We start from the raw sequence: 23,902 nt of genomic DNA on the forward strand, positions 1-23,902 counted from the left end.
ACGTCCTTGAAACATCATAAAGTTAACAATAGTTTTAAAGGGATCAGTTTTAAAACTATAGTAATATTGTAAACTTACATTTGATCATTTGTCACAGCAGCATGTGTCATATCTTGCAGAGAGACACCATGTGACCACTATTTTGCCCCCAGGTGTTGCCTGTGCCAGGCTCCAGGCTGACTGTCACACAGAAGAGGCGCTGGGTAGATGTGTGGTTACTGGTCAACACTGTGTTTTACAAAGAAAGGATATTAAATAGAAAGACAAAGTTATTTAGCTGATAGACGCATGTCTTCATTTTAAGACCCTGTGTTACTGGTTTTCATGCCCTCATGTTTAGTCAGTTTCCATGATGAAAGTGAAATAAAGGGAACGAGTCAGATGAGTGTTAACGTACATAAACAACTGAACCCAAGTCAGACCCGTCTCTGTGTGCATGTAAACACAATATGATTTCAGGGTAATTAAAGCAGTTATGGAGACTACAGAGTGGTCTCCTGCTGTTGAGTCATTCTATTACTCTACATTTGTTTGATCATGGAGCAACTGTTGACAAAACTGACCATGATTATACATCTCAATGCTGCATTTGAGAATTGCTTAATACTGCCCGAGGCAAAACCACACAGATCAGATTTTGAAACCTGGAGAAGTGACTCTGTTTCACTTTTAGCTCTTATCTAATAAAGTGTCATTCCACACACTTAACCAGGTATGACTGCAACATATACAGTATAATACAGCGTTAATAAAAGTGCAATGGTGCAGGTAATCCTGCATCAAAATATGCTACATCAGCAAAACTTGTCTACTGTGGATTTGATTGATTTGATAAAAACTGCTGAACAAACCGACTAATGTAATTGAACCTGCTTGTTCGTGAGATTTTTAGAAAAAGTTTGCTTAGAGACACTGACTTAACAAACTTCACTTCCAGGATTTGTCAGTGAACTCTCACTTGGAGGTTAGGAGTGAAAAGAAATCTGTGACTTCAAGTAAGCCATGACCGGCTGCTGATGCAGCGATTCCTGTGATTGCGTTGTCCTGCTCTGGCTTTCACTTAGTGGTGTCTTCATCTGCAGCCGATTCTGTTTATTAGTTTTAGTGTTTGACATTTTCCCAACGCAGCGTCTTATTCAAACAAGCCCGCTCCCAGCACGATGCTTTAATCACACACTCCTCTTTTAAGGTAAATACAACTGGATAGCCTGTCAGATAGGCATTTCACAAAACTAAATTTGTGGTTGTTAGGTATGGCATTTCAGATGTGTGTGTGCACACGCATGCACACAGTCATATGTGTTAGTGTGTGTGTGTGTGTGTGTGTGACCCACAGAGAGCGTTATTACAAAGAGCCAATAGGAGCGAAGGACCACACTCTAGCACATCCTGTTTGACTTGACCTCAGAGGATATTCTCCTTTCCCAAGCAAACAAACCGCCGGGCTTTTGGATCGTACCAACGTCGGAGGGGAAGGGAGGGGACGGGAGCCAGGGGATGTCTCTGGTGGGGAATCAGTGGGTAGGACGTGGTTTTTGCAGAGAAGAGAGGTGAAAGATTTGCTGTTTTGCCAAAAGAGCAGCACAGGTTAGATGTCTGAAAATGTGATAGGTGTGTTACTAAATGGCAGGTCACCAATACTGGGTAAAGCTGGAAACACACTTTCATTGAACATTTCATTTTACAACGATGCACAATAACACATAATATCAATAGATTTTTCATTCGTTGACTTGTCATCTTGATGTTTGGGACCTTTATGTGAAACAAAAGCTCAACTTACTACCTGAATATATTGGGGGTTTTGGAGTGTTGATCAAATAAAACAGGAAACTGAAATTTTAGCGGGCATTTTTCAAATTTATTTGAATATATTTGTTTAAGATAAAGTTTAAAACAGGGAGAGAGAATGGAAGAAGACACACGACAAAGGGCCGGGTCAGAACCAAACAAAATCAGGATGTTGATGAAGAAAAAGCCCACGTATTAGATATTCATCTCCAAACCATTGTGGGTGTGTGAAGTATTCTTGTAAACCAGATTAGGGCCAATCCCTTCAAAACTGGACCCTAATTATAAACCAGCATTTTACCAAACCTCCCTCCATGACGTCACTGAGCCGGCTCCATCTGACACTATTGTATCACTGACATCCCTGCATTTGTTTTGCTTTACATATTAAGCAGAGATAGACGTGTTCTCCTCTGGCTGTATCTGATTAATCCATTATTTGGTTTAAGTCGCTGCAGCCCACTCCCCGCCGGTCTACCCGTGGTGTTTTCCTCAGCTAGCGGTGGGCCAGCTTGGTGCCGCTGCTGGGAGACTATTGGGATTAATGCTGCCGACTGACACTAATCTCATTGTGGTTAAGGCTTTGGAGAGACTGTGTTCACCCACTTCACTCTCACTCCCAAACACCCGCATTTGTGGCACCAATCCGCTGGGGCGTTTGTGCCTGAGGAGGGCTTTGTGTGGCGGGTTCTCTCGCTCACTGCTCATCTCATGGGTGGTTTGATTTTTAAATGTGATGTATGAACTCTTGAAGGGCTGCCTTTTAAAATCAATAATGAACACACACTTTATATCATTGTCATATTATCTTTTTTATATTAAAAGACCCAAATCAAGCCGTGACACTGCAGTTTGTATTAACAGAGTAATTGTTTCAGTCACTGTATGCTACCCAGCAGGTTTTGTCTCTAATCTACAGACATGATCCTGGACTACAAGCTTCAGAAATTAATTATGAGCATCAATTATCAGAGAGCGGTGTGAGTCCTCCCATTTATCTGACTGCATAATGAAGGCTCTCTGTTCATGGTGAATGACAGTCTATGCTTTTAAAGGACTTGAGGAGCCGCCGTCACTATATTTAGCCTATATATAGCTAGTGTTTCCATGGCTACAAGAGTTAAAGCTTGGGGAAGGGAGCAAATTTATACAATCTATACCCTGTGACATCATATCAGTAATGACAGCCTGTGTGTGTCTCAGACTTTGGATTATTTCCACCTGGGTCCCTTGACACAAACTCTCCTAAATGTCATTAAATTACCAACATACTGCAGCCAATTTAAAGGGGCTTTCCAAAATTATGTCTGGCCTCTTTTACCATCATTCTCAGAAAAGATGCAAATTTCCTATATTAAATTAATTGAATGACACACTAAGCTTCAGTTAAAATGGTTTAGTGGATTTGATATTCACTAAAATCTTGAGTGCTGCACGCCTAGTTCGATGTTTACCGAGGCTACATCAATACGACAACGTTTTCGGAAACAATCTGAATGTTTTGGCACCACATCAGTTCGTCCATACTAAAACGCTAAAAAACGCATATCATGTGACCACTCTCGTACACTGGGCATGCACACAGCTTGTCTCCTGCACATATAAACAGTTGTATTGTAAAATGCTGATTTTGACTGTGCAACAGCAGTGAACAAAGACAACAGTGTCAGCAATGCTTGTAATTGATTATCCATGTTGTGTTGTACACTGGTACCTGAAGCTAATGCCAGTTGTTTTCTTCAGTAAGGGGGTCATGTGACAGGAGCCTGACTAATTACAGAAACTTTGTTGTGACCGCAAAGTTTCCAAACATCTCAGTTTCTACCCAGAATGCAGCCTTGGATTTTTCAAACTAAAACAGGCCCAGCAGCATTTCCAAACTTCTCTATTTTAGCAGCTCTAAAACTCTCGAGCAGAGTGGATGCCAGGCGAAGTCAACTAACCCTTTTGAAAATGTCTTCACACCCCATGTACTGTACATGTCAATTTGACCTCGACCCCCTCTTCCAGATCCAGAGGTTCTCAGAAAAGGTGAGTTTCGATGACAACGACACCTTCTCTGTACTTCACAGGCGACGGACAAACAGCCCTATTGGTTCATGTTGCCAGTGTTCCCGTCAAAAGGCCAGGTCAGTGCTGGTACACCGCTGTTTGTAGTAAACACCAAAAGGTCAGAGAAAAGAAAAGAAAGTTCCAAAACAGAACATGGTGAGAACATTATCAAGGCGGGACGACTAAATGTCAAAAGTTAACAATTGCACCTGAGAATGACAGATTATCCTCATCCAGCGATACTGATTATAATTATTGATTAACAGGTCTTAGATATTTATATATAACACATTTCCTCTCTGAGATGAGTCACTTTTATTTCCAAGGGTCCCCATAGAAATGTTCATATCAGTTTGAATACAGAAAAAAAGGTTTTCAGGTCATAAAATACTTTCCAATACTTAACTTCCACATTAATTTGGCGTCATATTTCAAAGAGGCCCACAAATCTTTACTGTGGGTCATTTCCCTTCACCTGCAACTGCAGCAAATGAGAACTGCAGAAAGACTCTGATCCGATGACCGTTTTTCTCCGACTTTCTTTCATGTAGGTCACCGGTGACTTCCTGAAACGCGTTATTTTCAGGTGTGGCTCAGAGGGAACCAGCGTTCAGCCGGGAAACTGAACCTGCGCCCTGTGCCACTGAAGAGCAGGTAATAAATCTACCGTCCCCCACTGGTCTTACTGCCGACGTCACTGTCAATCTGCTGCAACATTTTGGCCTCCCCTTCACTTAAATCAAGATTTATAATAGTTTTTATGATAAAGCCCAGCTGGACTTCAAACATAAGCTGCAGCTGGGGAGCAAGTATAGACGGGGCCCTCCTGATCAATATAACAGGTGGCCCAACGGCCAGCTTTACAGGATCAGATGAATATGAGCGACTGCACAGACGTGAAGTGCCAGCTCAGTCTGCTGTCACATCTCACATAATGTGAAGTCTATTTCACCTGATGTGTTTCTATTACTTTCCTATAACATGTGTCCAAGTCATGTCTGCAGCTCATACATGTAAAAACTGTCGAGGCTTTAAATGGATCCATGTGTTCTGCTCCTTTCTTCTCTTTGTTGTCTGTAGACTAGAAGGCCGGACACGTTATGGTTTTATGTTTACATGAGAAAGAGTTTGGTGACGTCTGTTGAACTGGATTCGATCGATCTGTCATGAAATCAAAGTCACATGAAGAAACATCCACCCATCCATGTATAATCTATGCTGCTTGTCCTTTGAGGATCAAAAGGGGACTGGAGCCAATCCCAGCTAACATCGAGTGAGATGCTAAGTACAACCTGGACAGATCAACATAAAGGCTAAAATCCATACCACTATGTTTTTGAGAAGACATCAACTCTCCTGGATGGATGTGACTGGTGTCCACACTAATCCAGAGTATTAAAGATGCTTGGAAATGCTGCTGGACTTGTTTTAGTTGGGAGATGTTGATACAACCGCTTGCTGACTGGGTCTTTTCAGTCACAACAACGTTCGCTGATTCGTCAGGCTCCACTTACAGAAGAAAACAACTGGCACTACCTTAGTTACCAGTGTAGAACCCAACATGTATATCAATTACAAGCGCAGCTGACCCTGTTTGTCTTTCCTATCAGCTGTTGTGCAGTTAAATTCTGCATGTTGCAATGATACAACTGTTTAGGAGACGTTGCTATCATTCAGGCTATCTGTCACATAATATGCGTTTTCCGAACTGTTAGAATAAACAGGGATTAAAACTGATATAGAGCCAAAACGCTGAAGTGGATAGAGGTCATTTTAGTTTTAAAACGTCGTTTTAGAATGTAGGACTGTAGGAGGCAGAACTCGGGGGGGGGGGGGAACACACAGATACGTGGCGAACATGCAAACTACACAGAAAGACCCAAGCCAACATGAAGAAACTGTGGTATAATAATACTCAATCCTTTGACCAATAAGCTCTTTGTATTTGTATTTTATGTTAATAGATTGTATGTGTTTTATCTCAAGTTGCACAACCAGTTTCAGATGACTCATAAACAGCAGGTGACAAAATGAGAGGCTGATGTCATGGCGGCGCTCTCGCTTCATATTTAATGCAGCGGCATTCTTTGCATTCCGTCCACAACAATAGATTTTCTCGTGTCCGCTCGCTGACCAATAAACCGGAACTGTTTACACTTCCTTGTCAGAAGATCGCGGTTTATTCATGAGAACGGGCCAGAATGGTGAGAACAGGAACTATGGCTTTCTCCGCCGCAATCCAGTCGAATCCACCAACAACCGCAGAGGCAGTGCAGAGGGGAGCGGTCTGAAGTAGACCTGCGAGGCCCTGTGGGTTTTTCTCTCTGAAGAGCAGAGACGAGGGGAAGCAAATGAGACATGAGACGAGATGCTTTCTTCATCGTCTATGACACCCACATACAAGCCTGTGTACACACAGACACACACACATGCAAACATCAAAGGTTTGGGATAAAGACTTGAGCCTGAACTAAAGTCTGATCAGTCAACCCTGCTGTGTTGCTGGAAAGCAAAAATGGCTTTGATGCTACATCTTAATATATGCAAGGTCCCAGCCTGTGGTTTAGTAAACGGGTCCAAATAGCCTTGGTATATGAGCCACACCGGAGCACTTGGTTTTGCCGTAAGCTCCAGTTGTTGCCTGGCATTGCTCTGGAGCGCAATAATACAATGCATTTTCAGGGAAGCATGTTATAAATAAAGCCACAGAAAGCTTTTGTTGACAGCAGCTCTCCCTCAGCTCCTCTTTTGGAAACGTTTGTGGGCTACGGACATCACGCAACATGTGTTTGAATTTTTGGAAATTGAGATTTAAAATGTTTGTGCCTTTTGATTTCTGACTTTAATTCCTAAACCTATTATTATAACATACATACGGTGGTCGAGTCGGAATGAAAGGACCATTTACAGATACAGATCTAGTGTAATGACTATAATAAAAGCAGCCACCATCTGACATTAATATGAATGTGAAATGAAGTGTAGCCAGTGTGTGTTGTTTGTTTCAGCCGTGTTGAAAAGAACATGCGGGTCACGTGTCATTCACTATCCCTCACAGTGGAGAGAATTTTGTGTTATCGGCTGCACTCACCTGCTAAACCCACTATAAACTGCAATTGCCACCTTTTATGGCAGTATCATGATGGCTGGTGTGGAGCATGAGGTTATAAAAGGAGATAACCCCGGTAATATTCACCATTATGAGCCATTACTGGCAGGACGGGCGATGCCATAATGGGAGCAGTCTTCAAATCCCCCGTCCAGTGTGAAAAAAACAAACACATTAGATGCAGATGAGCAATAATGCTGTTGAGTGCAAGTCATTGTTTTTTAGTCAATCCTGACGTTTGGAATCAATCTGAGATAACACTTTATCGAATCACAAAAGAATCAGCCACAGTGCAGTGTCATCATGTAACAGAGGACGTATAGACACAGAGCAGAGCTCCGTGCAGGCAGGCTCGCCAGCCCAATGCCATTGTGTCTCTGTGGACCCATTGGACACACAACAGGTGTGTCAATATGACAAGCATTCAACCGATCCACTACGCCTGGCTCACATAAACACTGAATAAATATAGATGCTCTCCGTTTTCACTCTCAGCACACAGCTCCTGTACAGATAAAACAAAAGAGACGCAAACACTCAGAGATCACTTAGAGTTCAGGGAAAAATCTGGATAATTATTTTCTCTTAAGAAACAAACAATTCCACATTAACTTCTTATGGTCAGGGCCACACTGGATGCATGAGCATCAGGGAGAGTCAGGGTTTCGCCTACTTTCTCAAAGCACCGTGTCCAGTTCACAGCAAAATAGTGAAAATGATCTTTCACCACAGTTTCATGGTCTATCGGTTGAATATCTGCCCCACTTCCTATACCCGTTTCAAAGTTAAAGCATTTCTGTTGAATTAATCCATTAATTTGTTATAACAGGCTTTTTATTGATATCATTGCAGGACCAGAAGATGCACGGCTTCATACCGTAGACTCCTGGCATTTACTTGAGTACATAGCCTTACTTTTATTCGAGAGAACACAGTATTCTTACCAGAAACCTCACATTGCAGCTCCACAGCAGACATGAACACGCAAGAAGCAGCAGATCATTGATGCAGCTGTCACACGCTGCAGAAGCACTGTAGCCTATTATATCTTCCCTATAAAGGAGAGGTTCCCAAACTTTTCAGCCCTAAAATAGCAATGTCAGAGACATCAACCTGCTGCATTTGATGCTCTCATTAATCTGTCATGATCACCTCAGGAGATGGAGAAAAACAGAGAGGTTGTGATTTTTTAGATTGTTTCATTTTGAATTCAACATTGGGTTTTTTTTAGCTTTAAGGACAATTATGGATCAAATACAATGTTGAGAATTGTATTTGATTTATGGAAATCATTTTTACGATTCTCCTTCTGTGTCTTGTGACCCTCAGAGAGGGTTCGGACCCCTAGTTTAGGAACAACTGATATAAGAAATACAAACCACAACAGGAGAAAGTGACAGTTTGCATGTATTTGTCATGTTTTGTTTTGGATTTTTGTTTTAGAGGAAAGAGATACAACTTCATTTTAACAGATCAACAATGAAAAATGATCAAAATGCAAACCCCAAATTAGTCTCAGACACAGAGAAGATGTCAAATGGATAGATTGATCTGATGATATTACAGAATAGGAGAGAGGGTTCTCCTGTCATTTTATGCTGTTTCTCAATATTATTAACATAAAAATGAAATGCACAACTCAGCAATGTAAAGGCTTCTCACAGTTAATTTCATGTTTGGTCTTCAGTGACCTTGTTATCATGCATTACTGGCTAATTTCACGTGGAATATACACATTAAGTTATGTGATATTTCCAACAATATGGGAGACAACAGATCCTTCTGAATGTCATTACTGGATTATACTGTAGCTCCTTTTGTATCCCCTGCAGCTGATGCCAAACAGAATCGACATGAACAGGTTGGAGAAAATTGGCTCGTCCCTCCCCGAGAACAGACGACAGACAACGGTGCACGCGTCGGGGCTGCCAGTCTCCCACCAGATGGTAAATCAGAAAGACACGGGCGATCGAATAACAGATATGACCAATCAGATGATCGAAAACAACCCAAGTATAGACTATAGGGGGGGAAACACAGAGGAAATTTTATTTGCGTTTATTTGCCAAATATCCCCACGGTGCATCCTAACCAGATCTTATCGGTCATTTCATTTGTTTCTGTTGGATTTCTTTAAAATAATTTGAGGACTTCCCTTGAGGTTGTACTGTTGGTATTTATTATTCAGTGAGATTCAATTAATTCATTGGTAGAGAGGGATTTGTTTGATTGGTCATTAATTGTGGGGGGTTTTTAATGGCACAGATGGAAGTTATTTTTATTATCGTGACAAACTGAAAAAGGGCGAAATCGTCAGTTTATTATTATATTAGTCGCGCATATCACCACATTTCAGGCGATCAAATTAAATCCTTTATGTCTTTCTATGGGAACCTCACTGCGCACGAGCCTGCATTTCATTCCCATTAGCGGTTTAAAGGCCACGCGCCACAATCAGGGAAGAATAAACCAGTTTTACGCATGGCGCATGCAGGTGACGCGTGTGTGTGGCGTGTGTGTGTGTGTGTGTGTGTGTGTGTGTGTCTGAGATAGAGAGAGAGGGAGCTCATTTGCATACAGCTGAATAGTTTATGTCTCCCGTCCCGCACATCACACCCGCGTGAGGGCGAGAGAGAGAGAGAGAGAGAGAGAGAGAGAGAGAGAGAGAGGACACGCGCCGCAACAATAGGAGGCACACTGTCACTAAACCGTAAAACGCACGCGGGTGGGCATGGAGGGGCACACGCCACCAACAAGATGAGCCACACCCACGATAACATCTCAGTGAAATGTGGGTTTGGACACAAAATGTGGGTCTGTGCATCCGTGCGTAATGTAAAAAAATAGATGAGTTTTCCACATGTTCTACAATCGACACATAAGCTCTGGTCATTTATGGGTTTAGTTTGCTTATAAAAACAGGAAAATTGCAGCCTATAAAAAAGTGAATATCAACACCAATTTCAACAAATACTGTAAGATGCATCCTTCATTTGCAACTCTGGTGCGGTTTAATGAGACACGGCACAAGGGAGAAACACTTGTGACCCCACTGAGAGTGAGGGTTTTGAGAGGAAACAGTGCGCACGGCTCCTGAGCTGCAGTGCGCGCTAATTAGGCGTGCAATTGAGTGGAACCGAGGGCAAAAAGGGGGTGCGCGGAGTGAGACAGTGATTGAATTCCTGCTTTCTGTTCCCCTCAAGTTTCGGCTCCCCTTCATTGTCCTGACCCACTGTCCATAATGTGCGAGTGTGCGTCCGGCGCATTGTGCGCTAAAAATAAGTCAACAGATGTTGGGGCTTGTTAATAATCGCCCAGTATCCATGGTGGTCAGTCAGCACCGTGCCAGTGGGTATTAAATCTGGATAATTGTTGTTGGGTTGGAAGGGAAGGGGGTTGACTGTGTGGAGTGGGCGGTGTCACGGCGCTGACTGACAGTTTATGTAATGAGCACATGCAGTGCAAGTCTATATATCTGGGAGGAGGCACACCACGGTTCATTCACTAGTAATAAGGCGAGTGATGAACGTCCGTGGCGCACTGACTCACCGACCTCAGCACCAAAACAAGCTCTGAGCCGCGCACACGCAGCGACAGTGACCATTGTGGAGTACAGCACCATGCAGGGAGAGCAGGGAGAGGACGCCTGCTGACACACAGACTGGATACTAGTCTTCCCTCACCTTTGGATAACTTGGAGCTTGGAGGCGCTTTCTTCTCTCGCACAGGAGCTACAAGGAGAACTCCCAGGGAGGGACTATAAGGATTTATCTTTATTTTAGATTTTGTGTCGCTCTCTCCCTCTCTACATTTGTTTACCTCGGTGTAAATACTTTGGAATAGTGAGGTTTTGCTGCTTTTATTGGCTGGTGACGCGGCTGCCCTGGAGAAGCGAGAAGGATGGCAGCTTGGTTCACCTTTACCATCGCGTTCAGCACCACGTTAATAACACAGGTATGAAGGAGGATAACGCATCTCCCCCCTGGTGGTCCTGCAGACCCTCTTCAGATCCAGTTTTTTTTATGTAACCATACCTGCGTTTCTTACATGCTCTTTCTTTCTCTTCTAGGTGTTCGGATCCGGCTTTTTTGAGCTCAACCTGCACGAATTTAAAAATCACAAAGGTTTGCTGGCAAACGGGAGCGCATGTAAGCCCAGCTGCAGGACTTATTTCAGAATTTGCTTGAAGAACTATCAGGCCGTGGTCTCGCCAGGTGACTGCATCTTTGGGAGTACAATGACACCAGTGCTGGGGACAAACTCTTTCAGCGCCAAGGACAGTGGCACTTTACCAAGACCCATTCAGATACCGTTCAACTTCGGCTGGCCGGTAAGAGTGTGGAGCAGTGCATCCACTTTAATTGTCATGCAAACCCCATGCAACCACTGTTGTGTTGTTTTCATGGAGCTGCTGTGCATTTTGGGAGCGCACCGGTTATTGGTCAGCTCATCTAATCCATATCATTAGGTAATACTCTGTGGACAAACAGATTGGACTGCTACTACGTCGTTCAATTCAAAACCCAGAGGGCCACTGTGGCACATTTCTCCATGAAGTCTTTAGTTTCATTTATATTTTAAACAACCAGAAGTCTTATAAATAAAACAGAAAAAGAGAAGATGTAATCTTTCCCTGGTAAATTATGAACTTTCTATGAGAAAATTGTCCATATTAATTAGAAATTAATTATCTGCATGTGTTTTCTCCTTAGGGGTCATTTTCATTAATAATTGAAGCCTGGCATTCACCTTATGGAAATCTACCTGTAGGTAAGTGCAACATTTTTTTTACCACAGGAGGGAGCTCTGTCTGTACATTTCACACACGAGGCTCTCCAGCTGTGTTACATGCAGTTTTGTCCAGAAATATCTAAATCAAACATTTGATTATGAATTAAATGCAGCTTCAACAAAGTTCCTGTCCACCTCTTCATCAATTTCTCACATTTTCATACATTCTCCTGCCCATATGCGCTTCTTTATTATGAACTTCAGAACACCTTTTTCATTCTTATACCCAATACAATTGAACTTCCTCTGGTTTATTTTTGGCGTGGGAACGAGCTGTGGGCTTTGGTGAGAATATGCAGTGCCTGCCAAAAACCCCTGACTGCATCTTCCTGTATTTTACACCTTACTCTGTTCCACCCTGTGGAAGAGGGGACCGGGCCTGGGAATGTTTTTGCTGACGGAAAAGAAAGAGGAAATTTCAACCTGAGTTTATCTTTCATCTTGGCTGTATGGGATTTGATAAGGGATGCAGCTTGGCACCGGGCAGATTATTAAAGCGAAAGTGGGTGACTTTTGAACCCAAGGCCCATTTATGATGCAGTTCTTGACATAAAACCTTATTTATCATGGGACATACACACATTGCATTCTTAGGTATCCCAAACCCATTCTGATTGCCCTTGTCACTTTTCTTCCTCTAGATACCAACAACCCAGACTTTCTGATTAGCTTCTTTGCCATCCAAAGACAGCTGGGTGTGGGGACTGACTGGTCCGAGCTCACGCTGACCGCAGAGCAGATGGAGCTGAGATATTCTTACCGGTTCATCTGCAACGAAAGTTACTACGGAGAAAGTTGCTCCATGAAATGCACGCCCAGGGACGACCGATTCGGCCACTACACCTGCACCCGAGATGGGCAGCTGTCCTGTCTGCCTGGCTGGAAGGGCATATACTGCGAAGAACGTAAGAAAACAAGAATCATGTTCTCTCTTTTAGCAGGGATGTGTGTTGACACTGAAGCTTTGTGGTTCGGTGTCGCTCTGTGCTTGTTTGTGTGTTTGCTGCAGGGTCACGCAGATGCTTGCATATGAGTGATAAATACGGGAATCTGTTTTGGCCTATATCCAAACTCTCCTGACCTTAAAAGAGTTAAAGTGCAGGGTCCTGATGATCCTCTATGGTGTTTGACCTTTGACCTTCATTATGCTATGTTCCTAAAAAGAGAAAGGCAGTTAAGATATAAGACGTGTGACACACAGGTCGTCATCACCAAGGCCACAAGATGTCAAGCACTGTAAGGAGACATGGCGTAATGATATCTGGCAAATTTCATGGGTCATTTTGGTGAAGAAAGACTTTCTCAGGGATGTGTGCCACATATAATTTGTAATCATTTACGTCTCATGTGTAATTGCTTGTGGGTTTGGGAACACTCGTTGACTATGGGTTGAGGAACGAACGGCTTAGCATGACAACAGCTACTTTATATATGCAAACCCACATGGCCTCACAGTCCCATGCTCTGGACAGGGCCTCCTCTAGAGGGGGGGCAGTGCCATTTGGCTCCACAATAACCATAACCCCCTTTTCTCACCAAAACAAATTAATCAAAGAGTAGATTGGAAGGAGGCCCCGGGAGAGTAATAGTTACCATGTGCCGGATACGTGACCACACGGGTGACAGCGGATCTGTCATCCGTCGTCGCTCACTGGCGAGAGAGAAATTGGCATGTGCTATTTCGACCGTGGCGCCAAATTCTAACCAGATGGGCTCACGTGTTGCAATTACGAAAGCATCAATCGTCGGCGACTACAGAAAATATACACGAGAAAGATAGATTGGGCATCTTTCAGACGCTATAATTTCCCTCCTCTCACACTCCCATACATCAGTTTGAAACAAGCCTTGTCATTTAGGGACCAGTATACATTCTGGAGGGTTGAAGCACAGAGCAGCACAAACACACTCTTCATTTTAGACAAGTGGAGTGATCGTGCTAAACAAAAGCATGAGAATTCAACATTGGAAACAAAGGGAGAGAGAACACAGGTGAGATAGATAGATAGATGAATGGAAGGAGAAAAGGAGCTAGATGGATAGAAAGTGGATGGATGGAAAAAGTGATAGATAGATAGATGAGAGGATGGTTAGAAAGAGAGAGAGGGGGATGGATGGAGAGAGAGTGCTACAAACAAATCAGTGTCTTAAACAAAAAAAAAAGGTTTTGGTGGCTTCAGGAACTATATTGTACCAGCGCGTGCCCGGTAACCTAATCCGGGTGAGTCGGAGGGGGTGGGTGCGCGGGCACTCGCCCCTGCAAGAGGAGCGCGGGGCCGCTGCACGCGCCAAGGTTAATCGCGGCATTATTATCCGCCACGCGCCGCCGATGTTTCTGTGCGTGGCCATTGTTGGCTGCAGCGCGGCGCGCGGCGGCAGCTGCAAATATGGACGAGCGGCGGAGCAGCGACAACAATGGTGACAGCTGTCTGCTATAGAGAGCGAGCATCTGTTCTGCTCTAAACCGGCCGCTCGCCGTCAGCAGCCTGATATGCTGCCTGGCCCTGCACAAATCAGTGTCATGATGGAGGAGCGGGCACACACGCACACACACATGCACCTCAGACTGGTGGTGTAGTGGTGATCTGACAGGGGGAGATCAAACTCACGACTCACCTCAACACGTGGCTGTTTCTAGGAAGTGATGCTCTGAGGCCTTGGTTCTAATGGGAGTGTGATGTGTTTTGAATAATAATGTTAATAAACTATGTATAGAGCACTTTTGTGCAGCACAGCCATTTTTAAATACAAAGTTCTTCATAACAGCAAACAAATGGTTAACGTACATTAGGACAAGCATCAATGATTAATGGTAATAATTCGAAGGATAATGAGATGAATTGGTAATTAAAAGATCAGAGATAGCCAACAGTGACATTTTAACTTTTATTTTTTAAATCTTATCTTTTTAAATCTTATCTTTAAATCTCTTTTAATGTTTTGAAACTTGTTGAAATGACTTCATGATCAAGTATTTGCAGCAGACTCACGTGTCTCTCTTTTTTTCCTCAGCTATCTGTCTGGAGGGCTGCAGCGAGAGGAACGGAAACTGCTCCAGACCTGGCGAGTGTGTGTGAGTGGTCATTCTTACTACAGAGAGAAACACATGTGGAAACCTTCACTTGTGTTCTGCCAAACTCCCATTTTCATCTTTTTTTTCCTCCCAAAACATGTTTATGTATAACTAATCAGAGCGGGGCATATTTCATCATCTGAAGATTCACATCAGCATCCATCCCACAGATCGTTCATCAGGTTTTCACTAAATCAACAAAACCCCTGCTCTCGACTCCCTGCGTCACTTCTCTGCTTCCCATGTTCCCCTCCTCCCTCCTCTGCTGCTTGTCACTAGCCGTTCTCCCTCAATCACCAGTAAAGATAATTCACACACCACTCGCTGTGAGAAAGTCCTCCTGAATCCTACTTTGCCCTCTTTTTCAGACACAAATCCACCATTCCCACCGCTAAAAACAGAGCCGAATCGAGGTTAAACCCTGTAGATACCAAACACGGTGCGGTAAAACTGCTTCCATGTCTCTGCTCACTCAGCAGAAAAATCGTCTGAACCTTAAAAGTACATCTTAAATCCCACAATCTCACAGTTTGACAGGATTTTGCTGCACTTCCTGGTGAGAAATGTATAGTCATGGGAAACTATGGGAAAAGCTTTGACCGTTGGTCTTGCAGCAGGAAATATTTCACATATGGAATATATTATAATACATTCTTATACTGTGCGTACCCCCAACACAGTTTTTCCATTCACACTGTAATGTAGAAAGAACTGATATCATATATTATGTAATAACTCATGTGTATTAAATAAAAAAAAGTGGTGGGAAAAACTTCACGCTCCATTTATTGTCTGCTTTCTGAAAAAACCTATACAATTATTTATTATAATTAAATAGCACTTAACAAAAACAAAGTTGCAAAGTGCCTCATAAATGAGTGAAAATAGATAAAAAATAACATAACAATAAAAGTCCTAAAAGAATAAATCAAGAAACTGGCAGAAATTTAAGCATGACCACCCATTACAAACATAAAAAATACAATCAGGTAAAATTTGGGAATGCAGTATGATAAAAGTAAGTTTAAAGCTTTGATTCAAAGGAAAGCTCTGTCCCTCTTGAGTCTTCAGACGAGAATCTAGAACAGTTTAAAGTTCCCCACCAGAGGATCTCAAAGTGCGATAAAAGATCTGCAATACACTGAGGAGTCAGACCATTAAGTTGTAAGGAATTAAAGAACCGTAAAACCGATTCTAAAACTGGAAGATATGACCCAGGAGTCGCACACTTGTCTTTTTCAGTTTCGTCGATGGATTTAGAAGTTAATAATTGCGTCCCACTGCGGTGAAGAAGTAAATGTCGCCGACTAATTCGTGACAGGCCTGTGAGACATGTTGTCGGCTGCTGTTGATTTGACTGTTTTTATTGTTAACTTGTTTATTGAACAACGAATCAAGGACTGTATTTGTTTGTCGTTTTGCAGATGCAGAGACGGCTGGCAAGGCACGTTCTGCGACGAGTGCAAGAAGTACCCGGCCTGTAAGCACGGCACCTGCCAGCTGCCATGGCAATGCAACTGTCAGGAGGGCTGGGGAGGCCTATTATGTGACCAAGGTACACCAGACGACTTGGACCACTGCTGTTGTCCCTCTTTAAAAGATCGTCTCACATTACTTCCACGCTGTTTTCATTTGAATGAACTTGAAAGCATTAGTAAATTAGGTTTCCTCTGAAGTGCTCCATCCTCATGGCTTTGCACACATCCCGGGGAAGGTCTTCTTTTCTTTTTTTTCTTTGCAGGCTTATCTGTAAACAAACACTCCTCTGTTTCCCCAGATCTAAACTTCTGCACCCATCACCATCCCTGTGTCAATGGCGCCACCTGCATGAACACAGGCCAGGGGAGCTACACGTGTACGTGCCTGCCGGGTTTCACCGGGGTCAACTGTGAGCTGGAGATGCAGGAGTGTGACAGCAACCCCTGCAGGAATGGAGGGATATGCACAGTAAGGCTAAAAAGAAAAAAATATATATATTATCATATGTATTTTTTTATTCCCTCTGATTTTATTTTAGAGTGTTTTGACCAATTTTGTCCTTTTTCATTTCCCTAGAATTTGGAGAGCGGCTACATGTGCTCGTGTCCCCAAGGTTTTGAGGGCTCCCACTGCGAGCACAGCCTGCTGACATGCGCCGATTCCCCCTGCTTCCACAGCGGCAAGTGCTGGGAGAAGGACAATGGCCGCAGCTACATGTGCGAGTGTCCCCGGGGCTACACCGGACTCAACTGTGAGAAAAGAGTGGACAAGTGCACGTCGCTTCCCTGTGCTAATGGTACGGCCTTCCTCCCCTCTTTGGCCCCCCTTTCTGAACTTCCCCTCGCTCTTTCTCACCCCCTTCGAATTCCTGCAACTGGAAGCCGTGTGGAACAACAGGAATTGGTGGGAACTTGGTGTCTATTGTCCTGCGTATAAACACTCGGCAGCTCGGAGCAGCAGCTTGTAAATGTCACCATGGCTCGCTGGGGTTGTTGATGAAAGGGGACAAATTTCCAGCATAGCTCGATTTCTGTCGTCTTGTAAACACGGAGGGCTCTGGGATTGGGAGAACAATACGTATTTTAGTACACAATACACGTACAAAGTGCTGTGGTCACAGAAACTGAAAGGGCCTCATGGGAAGGACATATAGTTTCTCTAAATGTAAAATTCCTTGTTGCAGCGGTGTCTGTCCTTGAAGATACAAATATGAGCTTTTCTGTTCTTGTTGATGCTAACTGTCCACCTCCTGTCCTCTAGGTGGTCTGTGTCTGATCCATGGTGGCATGCGTGTGTGCAGCTGCCGTGCAGGATTTATCGGCCAGCGTTGCGAAATCAACATCAACGAGTGTGCCGGCAACCCCTGCCTCAACGGAGGCACCTGCCAAGACAGAATCAACGACTACACCTGCACCTGTCCTGCGGGTTACGGCGGACGAAACTGCGAAAGACTCCTGGACGAGTGCTCCCTCCGCCCTTGTCTCAATGGCGGGCTCTGCACTGGTGGCGGCGGGCCGGGGAAGCCTCCCATCGCCTGCATCTGCCCCTCCGGCTTCACCGGGCCCCGCTGCGAGTTCTTTGCCGCCGTGACCTCTCCCGTGACCAACCCGGAAATTCAAGATGGCTTTCAGTGGGCGGCGGTGTCTCTGGCCATTGGGCTTGTGGCTCTGCTCGTGCTGCTATGCATGGTGGGCCTGGCTCTGAGGCACATCCACAGGCAGGCCCGAAGGGAGGGAGGGGACACGGAGACAATGAACAACCTGTCTAATTTCCAGAGGGATAACCTGATCCCGGCGTCACAGCTGAAAAACACCAATCAGAAAATCGGCCTGGAGGTGGACTGCGATTCAGAGAAATCGAACTTTATCCATAAAAACTATCACTTGGACTCGTACAACTCGAAATCGAAAGAGTTCAAGGATGAAAAGTCCCAAGAGGATAAAAGTCTTATTTATGACAAGTGTTTAGAAGATAAAATCCCCTTGAGTAGAATGTACAGGTAAGAAAACTTTTTACTCACTGTACTTAAGTTGTGCCTGACAGTTTTTCACCATAATGTAATTGTAACCCTGCTTGCTTTGCTGTGATAGCAAATATGTGTGCTCCAGTTGGAAATGTCCCTGGGCCTCCTCAGTTAATTGTGTGCACACAGTAGTGTGTATATGGAGCCCTGCTGAGTGGAAATCTCTAATAATCACTCACACATTTCCCGTTTAGTTGCTTGAACCTAATAATGAGTTGTGCTTCCTAACTTGGAAATCAGATCCTCCGGTTCCGACATGTTGAGTTTATATACATATATATATTTGATTATTGCCATACAGCAAGCCCCCCTGTCCTCCTCCATGTATATATGTGTGTGTGTGTGTTTGTGCACCGCCATGTGCTTCTCATTTGTGTTAACACAAAGTGTGATTTGTGTCTGCAGTGAAAAGCCAGAGTGTAGGATATCAACAATATGCTCCTCAAGAGACTCCATGTACCAGTCGGTATTTGTTATAGCGGAGGAGAGGAGGGAATGCGTCATAGCAACAGAGGTAAGCCAAATAAGACATATCACGTCTTCATCAACATATTTGAAATGATATTGTCCCAAGTGCTCCATCCTTCACTGGTGCACCAACATGCATGACGGCGATGATGCTGTTTGTAGAAAGGCTGCGTTGTGGTATTTGGATCTAAGCTGGAGGATAGCCTGATCACTACTGAATTATTGGTTTGTGTAAATTACAGTTCTGCTGTTGTTTATCTGGGCCATGTGATGAACTAGAGTCAGAGCTTTATGTCGATTCCTCCCATGTTTGGCTCTGCTTGGTCTCCAAGGTGCTATTTTTTACCACCGTGGAATTTTTAAGATGTTTACATTCAGGCCAAATATAACAGACAATACTGCATATGAGATAAAGCTGTTAAAAAAAACAGCTGTAAAAATAAAAAGAGAGTTTTAGCAGTGGGATTATTGTGGTATGTTACATATACTTAATTTTTATCCTTTCTTTTTTCTATAGGTATAAACTGAGGGTTCTGAACGCGAGGGGGGACGAGGACAACGACACAATCGAGGCAGAACATAATATTCTGGATTGTTTACAAATGCTGAGAAGAGACTGGAGATTGTTTTAGATGTCCACTGCTGCTCTGGAACACTTGAGAACTGGAAAGGGGCAGAAACCTCTGCTCTGCAAAACAGAACAGAACTGAGAAAATAACTCTTATGTCGACCGAGTGTTTGTATGCAAAACATGTACAGTGAAGGACCTCTCTTGGTTGTGACAATGGTTAAAAGGACTGACTGGCGAAAAAAGACTGACGACACAAGGCGTGAAGACGTAACAGAGCACCGGTGAAAATATTAATTTATCATTTCCGCCATCCTGGACAGTGGGAAGGAGGCGCTGGTGGATCGTCTCCCCCCTCATACCTTACCCGGCCTTGTGTGATAATCATGATGACTTTGACAGCCAACCAATCAGTTATAAAGGTGCCTAAGAAGTGACCCCTCCAAACCTAACCCCCTTCACACACACACACACACACCCGCCAGCTTCGCCTGCTATGCAAGACTCAGGGTCGAGACGCGTGAACTCACCCACCGTCGCAATCCAACCTCACGAACACTGAGAGTTATGAATGTCTGAAACTAATCTTCAACTGTCAATCAACGTGAAAATGACTGGTTGGAATTTTTCCATGCAATGGTGAAGATTGTATGCAGCCCAAATTCACTAGAAGCCTTAAAAAAAACGAGGGGGTCTGAATGCTAAATTTGTGCCCTTGTCTGTTCTTGGATCATTTGCACTACAAGAAAAAAACTAAAACAACAGCGACAGGGTGGGGGGGGTGGGGATCCTTTTTAATCAACAGACGATTTGAAGAGAAAACAACAGGAACCCAATAGTCAGTGCTGTGCCAGCAACATCCAAAAGAAGAGGACGTGTGCATAGAGGAGCGCTTTTATGCAACCCGACCGAGGAAGACGAAGCGAAAAAGACTGTCACGCCACTGCCTGCCTATAATACGTTTCAAAAACAAATACAGAACCAATAATGTAATTTTTTAAAATTATTATTTCCAGAGTTTAATTTAAATATGACACACTGCTCTTTATATGTTTTATAATATTATTTTGTATATAATGCATATTTATAAGGACCAAACTTCTGAAGAATAAAACTTCCTTGGAAACTGTTTTTAATTTGATGTCAGCGAAAAGGAAAAGAAAATTATTTTTGAGGTGTTTTTAAATAATGAAATTGACAAATGATGATCAAATGTGTCGTGTATTTCTTTTTCATCTGAGGTTAATTCAAGGGGAGGCTCAGAGTCATTGTGCAGTTTTACAGGTTTATGAATCCAGCTGTTTGCTTACATTTACACATCCTCATGTCATGTTTTGGACTTGAAGAATAGAGACGTAAAGCTGCCTGACTGAAGCATCACTACCTCGAGTAATTCCTGGAAACGCCTTTGCCCCCCCCACTCCACTCATCCACCCCTCGTCCTCTCTCTGGCCCTAAATTGGCTTGAAATTCAAATCCGTTACCACGGATACCACCCCCTCAAGCTGGAAATGGCGAAACAAAGCCAGGCACAGGGCAAAGGGGAACACCCCCTCCCCACGCGCGCACGCGCGCACGCACACACGCACGCACGCACGCACGCACACACACACACACACACACACACACACCCTACATAAGGCTTGCACGTGTCTGCGCACACACATACACACACAGCCAATCAAACAGATGCCGTGGGGGAGCACAGAGTGAATCTGTAGTGCCATAAAAACAGCAGCATATGCTAGGCCTCTCGCCCCGTGTGCATGACACATAGAGTGCACAGACCCCCACCCAATAATAAAAAAAACACACACACACTTGAGCACTTACAGGCTCCCCAACTGCCTCTGCCTGCCCACCCTTCAGGGTTAAGAGCAATATTTCAATGCCCGGTTCTGTACCACCCACCCCTGCAGACAAAGCTGGGGAGAGGGCCTGGCACTGGGGGCCATCAGTGGAGGGGAGGGGAAACCAGATGGAAGCCAGTGGAATCACATAAATGAAAAAGATCTCTAATTTAGATTTTTAAGGTTGACTCGTCCTGCCCCATGCCCTCAAAGTCTTTTTAGAAAGTACTGCTGTTCTATAATGTTGGCTCGTGATTCGCCACAATTCTGCAGAATTCTCAAAACTGGCACGAATAGATTTGCTATCATTTTTGTGTCTCGGCAACCTGTCTTCTGCAAAATAAAAAAAAACACTCTTGCCAATTAACAGGAATCCTGTGTCAACACCCCCTAATCAGGAGCAATCAACACTCAGCGGAGAATCTGGATGCTTTTTCCCTCACACACATCCTGTTTGCCTGTTGACCTAGGCATCCTCATCGGTGTGTGTGCGTACGTGTTTTTGAACCTCTTCAGAACCTTTTTCAGTATAAACACTGTCGGGACCAATGGACCTGATGGGGACCAACGCCTGGTTCTAATGAGGTTCATTTTATGAGGTCCTGGTTAAGATAAGAGGTCAAATGTGAATTGTGTTTAGGTTGAGGTAAAGATTAGGCATGAATTGGTCATGGTTAAAGTTTGGGATAAGCTTTTGATGTCACAAATTCAGGTTTAGGTTTAGATTAAAATTAAGATTAAGGATTAGGTCAGGTTTAAAGTAAGGTTATGGTCAAGGTCAGGTTTAGGTTAAGGGTAAGGTTGGGTTTGGGTTAAGTTTAGGTTAAGGTTAGTGTTAGGCAAGAAGTAGGTTAGGGTACAGCAGTGTGTGTGTGTGTGTGTGTGTCTCTCTCTCTCTCTCTCTTCCGGCCTGGCTCAACAAAAACACAAATCTTATCGCAATGATTAATCACCTGTTACCTGACACAGCCTGGCGCTGCTTCAGAGTTCCTTCCCACCATCATCATACTCACACCTAACGCAGCCTCACGCCCTCATTCACACTCCATCTCAGTGGTAAGAAGACACATGCTCGGGGCTCTGCCCTTTGGCCTTTGGGCCTTGGTAGCACGGCCAGGCATTTTCATTGTGTTATAATCACAGCATCCTGTTTGTGACCCAGTGACATCAGTTCCTGTTTCCTCCGTGATTAAAAAACGCAGAGGCATGCCGGCGCGGGCCAGCTGTCTTTCTCACGCATTCGCTCCTTTCAGTCTACACTCGCAGATGAATCGGGGGGGGGGGTTGAGGAAACAACGTCAAAACAAATGAGACACAAACTAATCGGCACTATTTATTCTGAATACGAGGAAATGGGGAAATTGACTGAATTGATGTCATGAGTGGAGAATCAGGAAGCAGATTTGTGATTCCAAACTTCCAATCTGTTTGTGAGGAATGTGGAAGTCGCTGTACATAACACTTTTGTCCCCAAAACAGATCGTGATGCTTTAATCACAAACAAGAAAAGTGCTTTACAGCTCTGGTCCCACAGGCTCCTTTAATAGCTGGAACATCTGTTCACTTAATTCAGAGTCTCATTTCTCTTGTGAATGATTTTGAATATGAACACACGCGGTGTATGAGGCTTCAGTATTCAGAGACCCTGCCCTGCCCCCGGAGTTGTCTTATTAATTAACACTAGGTGTCAGTAAGAAACCCACACAGAGGAAATAATAGATGCTGAAAATGAAACCTTCAGACTCACTCAAAATGAAACCTTCAGACTCACTCAAAATGAAACCTCAAGACACACTCAAGTTCAAGTGCAACACAATTAAACAGCAGCATTTAACTATATGACAGCATTTGACAATTGGGGGTCCACTGCCAGAGGGTCCTGTGAAATCTTTCAAATCCATCCACCTCAATGAGCATATTCTGTATTGAAATGGTGAAATGGTTTTTAATGCATGTCTAATATCTTTCTAGACATTTCAGGCTACGTCAAATTATTCCAAGGGGGGGGGGTCACTCTCTGGAATATCATCGGCTGTGATAAATGCAGAACTTCAGGTACGGAGCTAAAATGAAGTTGTTTTGCAGGATCTGTTTGTAGATGCCTTCAACCTGCCCCAGTAACCAGGCCTCAAAGTCCTGACGTACAAAAGAATGTTTATATCATACTTTTAAAAAAATCAACCTTCACTGTCGGTGCAGCAGGGACATGTTTACATCTATATAAAGTATGTATATATAGCGTCCCTCCCCTATAGCCACACAAAAATCTTGTTTACCGGATTTACTTAATATCTTTTAAAATGGAAAACCCAGCTATGGAAATGAGGGCAAGAATTAAGCGAGTGTTAACAACTCAGATTAAGATTTTAGTTTTGGATTCAGTATCTATTTTAAAATCAAAGACAAAAAGACAGGTGAGCATGTGATAAGCCCACCAGTCAAAACATCGCAGCAGCCATTGGATTAGATTACAGGCCGTGCTGTCAGTGAAAGCCTTCTGTGGCTTGTGGTGAGAGCAGCCCTGAGGAGCTGGAGGAGCGGACAGACATGAAAGGCCACGGTGTGATGGGATGGAAGCTTTGGTCATGACACAGGGTCAAACAAAGGCCCTGGATCGTGTGGTGCTTTATATTCACGAAGAGCTGATACAGTTGTCTGCCCTCTTATCAAGGCAGGTAATGCCAGCTATTTATAGATA

At 43.8% G+C, this 23,902-nt stretch overlaps 2 protein-coding genes across 2 annotated transcripts in view; one reads left to right on the forward strand and one right to left on the reverse strand.

Moving 5' to 3' along the window:
* syndig1l (synapse differentiation inducing 1-like) overlaps positions 1–23,902 on the reverse strand; it is a 247,360-nt gene that overhangs the window by 222,603 nt on the left and 855 nt on the right. The window lies entirely within an intron of this gene.
* On the forward strand, positions 10,452–20,107 carry dll4 (delta-like 4 (Drosophila)). The gene is made up of 11 exons (XM_069515546.1): positions 10,452–10,906; positions 11,022–11,282; positions 11,665–11,722; positions 12,385–12,648; positions 14,756–14,816; positions 16,241–16,371; positions 16,594–16,763; positions 16,872–17,091; positions 17,556–18,294; positions 18,724–18,832; positions 19,304–20,107. The coding sequence occupies exons 1-11, from the start codon at positions 10,853–10,855 to the stop codon at positions 19,307–19,309; spliced, it is 2,073 nt and encodes a 690-aa protein (XP_069371647.1). The 5' UTR covers positions 10,452–10,852; the 3' UTR covers positions 19,310–20,107.

This window comes from Paralichthys olivaceus, chromosome 19 (assembly GCF_024713975.1).
Source record: "Paralichthys olivaceus isolate ysfri-2021 chromosome 19, ASM2471397v2, whole genome shotgun sequence".
Lineage (NCBI taxonomy): Eukaryota > Metazoa > Chordata > Actinopteri > Pleuronectiformes > Paralichthyidae > Paralichthys > Paralichthys olivaceus.